This window comes from Musa acuminata, chromosome BXJ2-11 (assembly GCF_036884655.1).
Source record: "Musa acuminata AAA Group cultivar baxijiao chromosome BXJ2-11, Cavendish_Baxijiao_AAA, whole genome shotgun sequence".
NCBI classification, from domain to species: Eukaryota; Viridiplantae; Streptophyta; class Magnoliopsida; order Zingiberales; family Musaceae; genus Musa; species Musa acuminata.
In genome coordinates, this window is record NC_088348.1 from 28,763,288 (window position 1) to 28,771,526 (window position 8,239).

The following is an 8,239-nucleotide window of genomic DNA, read 5'->3' on the forward strand; positions in this document are numbered from 1 at the left end:
TATCGATAAAACTAATATCATTAGCGTAAAGGGACCTAATTGTTTTACCTTAATTGTCAATAGCCAACTAAAGGAGATAACATGTAATTAACCTCACATATATTGATGCATGATGAGAAAGCTACTATGACCAAACCTACACAATGGCGAAAGAGACCCTCCTTTTGAGATATGATATCGCTATATATTGTTGCACAAAACATGAGGTAATCACAAAATACACTCAAGAGGTAGTGGTGATCAATGAACTGCACAGTAATATCAGTTTGTGGGATAACAATTATATACCCCCTTTGTGAGATTCAACAATAGAACTAAAATGGTGTCCAAACTGCAAATTCTTGAATTCATATGTTAAACCCTAATACTACCTGTAAAAACTTGTGTGCACAAAGCCATGGAGCTAAAAGAAATCAATAGCCTGAAACAAATTGACCTCTAATAGGTAGAAAAATGTCCTTGCATACTTATTGATGTCAATATGTCGGAACATAACATCAAGAGACATCCTCATGGCAAATGCACAATTGTTGCATAGTTAATAGATCTCATATTCGAATACATGTGAATATATCTTATATGCTGTTTAATATAATGAATGATTTAAAAAAATATATATTATAAAACATAGTCTCAAGAATATCAACAATCCTAAACGCAACACTTTCTACTGTTCTCCTACTAGTAAAGTTTATCTGAATTGTCCCTGCTGCGAATAAGAGGGACTCCATCGTCCCTCCAAACAATTCGATCCTCGCATAAAGCTGTTACTACCTCCACATAGACTTGATGCTCCTGCAATGAAAGATTTAACAATCATTAGGAGACTGCTGAGTATTGACATAGCAACAGGTTTTCTTTTTTCATGGTAGAAACAAAGAGCCATTGCTCTTGCTTAAGTTAAATTGTCTAGTAGAAAACATAATTGTGATATCATCTGATTGAATATTCAATTAAAAACAATAAATTACTTGATAACCTGGCTAAGGACTCTTGCTGCAAGCTGCTCGGCAGTGTCATCTGTTAGCACAGGCACTACTCTCTGAGCCAAGATACGACCAGTATCATACTGTTCATCAACAAAGTGAACTGTGGGACCAGAGTACCTGCAGATTGTAAAACAAAGTCACCACATAGAGATTGGAACATAGAGTGAAAGGTTGTAAAAATGGTTTCTGTTTGTAATTATTTGGGGAACAGGAAGCTATTCACATACCTTGCCCCGGACCCTATGACAGCTTCATGCACCTTTAAACCATAAAAACCTTTACCACCAAAAGCGGGAAGAAGGGATGGATGAATGTTTAATATGGATCTTCGAAATGCCTGAACTAATTCGATGGGTATAAGCTTCAAGTAACCAGCAAGCAGAAGAAAGTCAACCTCAAATTTCCTACAATCAATAAGGCAATGTTTGAAAGAAGGCAAAGCATCCAAAATCTAACCAAAAATCTCAAGAATAGGCTAAAATAGTGACCTAGGTTATGAACACTTCTGTTTTACTGAGGGCACAAGGTAAGAATAACAACCACAAATGCTTAGTGGGGGATCACTAGAAGTGCGTTCAGGCCGAACAAGCATGCCAACTGACTACAAGGTGGAGGGGATTGCCAAGTACAAGAGGTAGAGGGGATTCATTAAGGGGATCACCCAGCTGAGGTTCAACAAATTCAACTACGGGTACAAACTGAGGATTTCTGGAGTCCTCCATGACCATCCAGGCTTGGTGGTCCCCAAAGACCCTAGGGATCAGTGCTTGTTGGACAACCGATTCGTATTGGTCAGGAATGATGGCCTTAAGTCTTGAGTCCAACTATAACCAATGATGGCCCAATGCCATTGAACACAGGGGGAAGTTGAGGGAGTGGTGAGGGACGAGGCAATAGGGACCATGGTCAAAGAGGAGCTGAACGCTGCTGAAACGGAAGCCACTACTGTTGACTAGGAGCAAAGGGGATCCCAACACATACTGTAGATTTTTTTTGTTGAATAAAAATATAATTATTTTTATTACGATTGGTTCTGAGAAGTAATTGGAATCCACAAGTGTGAGTTAGACATAGTTCTTCCTAGTTAGGAGCGAATTTTCCGAATGAGCGGGATCATTAACGTAGCTTTGTGTAAAACTAAATCCCCCCACTCTTGGTTGGGGATGTTAGACCTTATGAAGTACCATAGAAAGTTTGTAAGTAAGCGACATAGATGTGCTCTTGTATGAGTTTCATCGATCAAGTTGAGGTTTAGTCTAGCTTCAAAAGAGTAGGTTTTGGAATCCACAAGTTCCATAGCGAGTGACTTCGGCTTTTATAAGACATTGGTTCCCTACTCCATTATCGATATGGAACTAAATGTGTTTATTAGTATATCCACAATAAGGGTGTTAAGGCCTCTTAGGCACCATATGATAAGTTATCTTTTGTTTTCACCATTATAAGCATGAGAGCTCATGAGGAATTATCTTCTTTGAGATGGACCCTACACGATTTTGCTCCTTTGGGTGGATTCCAGAAGATGTCTCTGAAGATAGAGGTGACATTGACCTTCCTACTCATCAATCGATATAGAGACTATACATGCTTATCAAAATGGATATATGTTTTATTTTATTCTTGATTGATTTAAGGTATTTTATAGGAATCAATTAGGTTGAATTGAAACTCAATTTCAAACCACAGCGAGTCTCAAAGTTTTATAGTTTTTGCCTCCTCAAGTTTCAAACAATCATGTATCAAGTTTACATCCATAATCTTCTTTCTCGAAGGAAACATAATTATGAACACCACATGTAGATATGGGTCTAACAATAGTTGAACAACATTAAAAATACATGTAATGCAAATGACATCTTAAATTTTTGTAATTGGTTTGTGTCATTCATTGTTCTTTTATTCATTTCGAGGAATGATAATGTGTACCACGAGTTATATCAGAACTGAACCCAAATATATCAGATCTAAAAAAGGAAAATACAAGTTTAGAAACTCAATAAAAAGAAAAAATATGGAGAACAAAGAGTTATTTCACAATGAAATTGGTATAAATAAAGGGAAGATAGTTTGGAAATATCTCCGACCAAACCTCATTTGATGCTTAAATTAGAGTTCAAGAAAGAAGATTGCAACAAGAATATTCACCTTAAGGTTGCTACAAGTTCAGCTGCTGAGACACCATCAGGTGAGGATTTGGATCCAGGAAATATAACAACTGGAATTTGATTATCTCTTGCATATTCAGCACCACCACAACCTGCCAGAAAAATTAACAGACTTGCAAATTTTTTTCCTCAAAGAACATTATAATGATTGCATGAACCAGTTAAGCTAAAAAGCAACAAGTGTCTTTGGTGATTAGTCAGGTGCCAAATTTCCAATGACAGATTACATTCCATTTTCTCGTTTCCACTTTTTTTGTTATGATCGAGTAGCCTTATCAATGGATACATACTATTATGGTTCGTGCAAGTCTATTAACATTTTATTACTAAACAATTAGTTATGTTTGTGACAAGGTAGTTCAGTTGCAAGAACAAAAATGTTGCAACAATGATACCCCACTAGGATATTGCTGCAACAACGAGCAATTCTGATAGGAGAAGGAAATTGTGAGCATTCTACTGACATCGAGTGGAAAACAAAGTACAGTCAGAAAATCCAAATTACTAGGAGAAGCAATAAATAATTGGAGCAATGCCAAGTAGAAAAGACAAAAATAATCATCAAGGAGGAAAAACAGAAGAAAAAAGCTGCAGATATATGTTACGAGCAAAAGCAATACAAGCAATTTCTTCCAAGCAACCACGTCAAATGTCCAAAAACAAAACATACATACCAGGCTTATCTGTGACCAAAACTGTAATATCTCCATGAACTAATCCTTGCTTGGTTGCTTCATGGATAGCTTTAAAGTTTGAACCTCCACCAGAGACAAAAACTGCCAATCTTTTCCTCTGAGTCGATTTTTGTGAAGTGTCATCATTTGTCATGCAGCTCACTGTCTCGGAAGCACTACATCTGCATCCCAAGCCCTGATATTTACTCCCAGCTTTCTGCAGCACCACTTTTGAAGGAGGAGATGCTTTTGCGAGTATGTGTCTCCTATATGTGACTGAACAATGAGAGAGATTATCCTGAGATGCCAATCTAATTGCCATACATCTCGATGACATATTGATGAAATTTGTGGGGGAAGGAAGCCTAGTCCCAATTATTGATCCCAGAGCATCCATTGTTTTAAAGAAATAAACAAAACACACACACAAGCTCCTCCTAACAACTGCTGTGTGTTCTTCTATTTATTTAGGAAAAGAAAAAACCTGCACAATTGAAAAACAGAAGTTATAAGGCTTTCACCAAGAAAAATTCACTGGTCCTAAAAAAATATCAGATTTTAGTGTTGGGGAGGGAGAAAAGAAATCCAAAAGATCAAAAGAAAACCCAAAGATCAACAAATACGGAACATACTAGAAAACCAACATGGTTCGACAATTCCCTTGCCTATATTTACAGAAAAAATCAAAATTTTCAATATATAAAATTAATTATTCAACTTTCATAGATCCGAAGAACTCTTCTCTCAACTTTCTTTAGATCTACTAAAGAAGAACTCTCAAGAGCACCCAAAAAGGTAATCCCTCTCGCCAAAACCTTCAGACTCAATGTGTATTTATAGGAACAAATCCTAAGGACTCTTCCGACTTGAATTTCTAGCCTAATCTAAATAGTACTCCATCAAGGGGTTTGAATTTAATTAAGACTCATTAAAATAATTTGTTTATTATAGAGTATAAATTGGCATCAAATGTTCCCAATTCTATAATATTCATATACAGAGAGAGAAACAGGAGTCATGGCTATTCAGTTACTCCAAATTGCTATCTCTTACCCACGGTATCAACGGGAGTTTCTCAAATATACTAAGTCGTTAATGTAGCACGGAATTATTTTACGAAAAGGAAAGATTAAAGAAAGATAAGAACCAAAATTTCTTTCTATGCTTTTGCTTGCTCACATATCCGATCAGAAATAAGATTTGGGCAGCAGAGGAAGACGGGAGATCAACCGCGTGCATGCGATCCACTATTCATCACGTAGTTGCTTGATAAGCAAATGGAGAAAAAGAGGAACATTTAAGAAGGCCCCAAAAACGCCATATTTATCTTAATTGTAGAGCTAAGGATCTGGCGGAAGAACCGACCGGCGGGCGCGGTGGTGGTGCCGCTGATCGGGGCGCCGGCGACGACGAGGCGGAAGTCGCCCGCGATAGGGTTTTGGTATCGGGCGGGAGTAATCGACGGCTGTCCCTGCAATCGAGTTTATCGGGTTTGGACTTCCCGGTGACAAAAACAATGCGGGAGATGTGTTGTTATCGGGTCGAATCCGTTTTCTGTGTTCCGGATCAGTTGTCGGTTTTATGTATTGCGGATCCGGATCCGTGTTGTCATTTACCAATATAAAAAGCATAACTGAACCGGTTCGATCCGGTTTGAACGCATAACCGGTCCAATCAGAAAACGCATAGATGATTTATGTGTAATGTTTCTTCACATAATGATGCTGATAATGTTAAAGAAATATAGTGCTAATAATACTTAGGAGTTGCATAAATGTAATGTTTTAGTCTGGTTGAACTTTAGGATATATATATATATATATATATATAAACAGATAGTTTGACTACTTATATAAGCGACCTCTCATTTTTCGACAAAGTCATAACACAACCACTAACAACATTCTTACAATTCTTATAAGAAGTCAACTAACATATTATTACAGGGTCAATCATAGTTGGTAACAGGAAGTGATAAAAAACTTCTTTGATGAGATTTTATACCCTTAAACACTTTCCACATCAAGGAATGATAGACCACGAGGTGATAAAATACCTCCTTGATGAGATTTTATACCCTTAAACACTTTCCACATCAAAGTTTTCATGCAAATCCAGGAAAAAAATGTTATTACGAACCTCACGATCACTAAAAGCACTATTGACAAGGAGAAATATGATGATATATTATTAATTTCATTATGATCATGAGAATGATAGTGGGAACTATCATGCCCTGAAGGAACAGATTGAAGAATTAATCTAGAATGGGCATCTCAACATATTTCTTCCCATGGTCCACAAAACTTCACCAAGGCCTTATGAACCTATTGAGCAGCGGGTTGATGTAATCGTCATAGGGCTCGCCATAGGGGGTCATGTTCAAGGATCAATTGATTGTCTCAATAAGAAAAGCATCTTGACCCTAAGCATGATGACAAATGTGATCTCCCTCAAAATCACCAATGCACCGGTGAAGAGAAACTTGATCGATACTAGAAGCTACATCGAAATCTTATACTATGACATTTTCCAAAAAGTTGACCTAATAGTCAAATATCTATACCTTATTTCCTTTACTTTAATAAGATTCACCGGAGATTCCATCACCCCACTAAGAACTATGGGCCTCTATGTAACTTTTGGGTTCAAGAACTACTCGAAGATAGTAAAAACTAAATTTCTAATGGTAGATATTTATTTTATATATAATGTCATTATTGGATGACTCACTCTCAATCGTATATGAGTCATGTTATCAACCTAACATATGACACTTCAATTTTTTACAAGCTTTGAAATAAGAGAGTTGAGGAGTGATCCAAATGAGTTAAGATAATGATATTTGAAATCAGTCACTCTACCAAAGAAAATAGCACTTTCAATCCAATAGATAGATCCACATGGACCGTCACCATCTAACCCACATCTTGAGGAAGGAGAGCCATCAAAGGAGAATCCTCTCAATGATTGATGCTCGGAGCACTCGATTAAGGTTGGAGTCACCCTATTTGACCGAAAAAAGGAGCTAGCTAAGCAATTGGCCAGAATTGATTGAAGTTTGGCTAAACATTGACTCAACATTGATTCAAGAATCTAAGCGATTTGATAAAAGTCTCGGAGGTTTATGACCGATCAATGATCAGTGGTTGAAGAAGTTAATAAATTATTATATATCGATTTTATCTATGAGATCAACTATCCATTTACAAATATAATCCTCATTAAGAAAAATAATAAAAAGTAAAGATTATATATTGATTACATCGATCTTAATAAGATATGCCAGAAAGATAACTTCCCTCTCCCTCGAATTGATCAAATTATTGATGCCACATTTGGACATGAATTGCTAATATTTATGGATGTGTTTTCTAGGTATAATCAAATAAAAATGGCATGAGATGATGAAGAATTATAACAAGTAGAGGCTTTTACTACTATGGGGTCATGTCATTTGAACTTAAAAATATTATAGCAACATATCAAAGAATGACCAATAAAATGTTTCAATAATATAGTAGACTGATATGCTCATGAGGAGTCATTTTACAAAGACTCACTTACTTAACCCGGTGGAGACCTTCGTAAACATAAAAAATTTCAAATGTACTTGAATCCTATTAAGTGTGTATTTAGTGTAAACTTTGAGAAATCCCTTGGCTTTATGATTCATCATTGAAGGATAGATGCTAATCTAGAGAAAATTTGAGTTGTCATAGACATAAAGCCATCGACTTTGGTCAAACGTTCAGTAGTTATCGATTATATGATTGTACTTAGTCATTTCCTATCTAGAATCGAGGATCAATGTTTACTATTCCTCAAGAACTTGAAGTGCCCAAAAGATTACTAGTGGATTGAATAGTGCTAGGCAACCTTTGATTTGCTTAAGAATTATTTGGTAGGCCTCCCCAACTTTCTAGCCCACTTCTAGGCAAGGAACTATATCTATACTTATCAAAAACTCCGATGGCTATGAGCTCATTATTGATTTGGGAAGAGACTCAAATATAGTGGCCCATGTATTATATTAGCTATGTACTACAAGATGAAGAGATCATATACCTAAATTTTGAGAAGCTCACCTATGGGTTGGTGCTCGTAGCGAAGAAACTCTGCTCATATTTTTAGGCTCATCATATCATTGTCATGACAAACCAGTTAATGTGCCAGATCCTTTCTAAGTAAGATGCATTGGTTAGACTCCTCAAATGAGCACTTGAGCTCAACAAGTTTGACATCACTTAGAGGCCTTGAACTACAATTAAGGCCCAAGCCTTGATAGATTTTATAACAGAAATGACTCTTATCTAGGAGGATTTGGAGATGATCAACTACTGGACTCTCTATGTAGACAAATCTATGACACTAACGAATGAGGGAGCAGGTCTTGTCCTTAAAAGTCCTG

At 36.6% G+C, this 8,239-nt stretch overlaps 1 protein-coding gene across 5 annotated transcripts; it reads right to left on the bottom strand.

Moving 5' to 3' along the window:
* Positions 1–513: 513 nt before the first annotated feature.
* On the bottom strand, positions 514–5,317 carry LOC135584237 (phosphoribosylglycinamide formyltransferase, chloroplastic-like). 5 transcript variants are annotated; one of them, XM_065133445.1, is made up of 7 exons: positions 5,194–5,317; positions 5,008–5,093; positions 3,829–4,312; positions 3,135–3,246; positions 1,217–1,393; positions 980–1,106; positions 514–795 (listed from the first exon to the last, which is right to left on the bottom strand). In XM_065133445.1, exons 3-7 carry the CDS (start codon positions 4,223–4,225, stop codon positions 682–684), a joined length of 927 nt encoding a protein of 308 aa, XP_064989517.1. In that variant the 5' UTR covers positions 4,226–4,312; positions 5,008–5,093; positions 5,194–5,317; the 3' UTR covers positions 514–681. The 5 variants fall into 5 exon arrangements, with proteins under 5 accessions (XP_064989517.1, XP_064989518.1, XP_064989515.1 ...); XM_065133446.1 differs by lacking the exon at positions 5,008–5,093 and having other exon boundaries at positions 5,194–5,310; XM_065133443.1 differs by having other exon boundaries at positions 5,008–5,304.
* Positions 5,318–8,239: the final 2,922 nt, after the last annotated feature.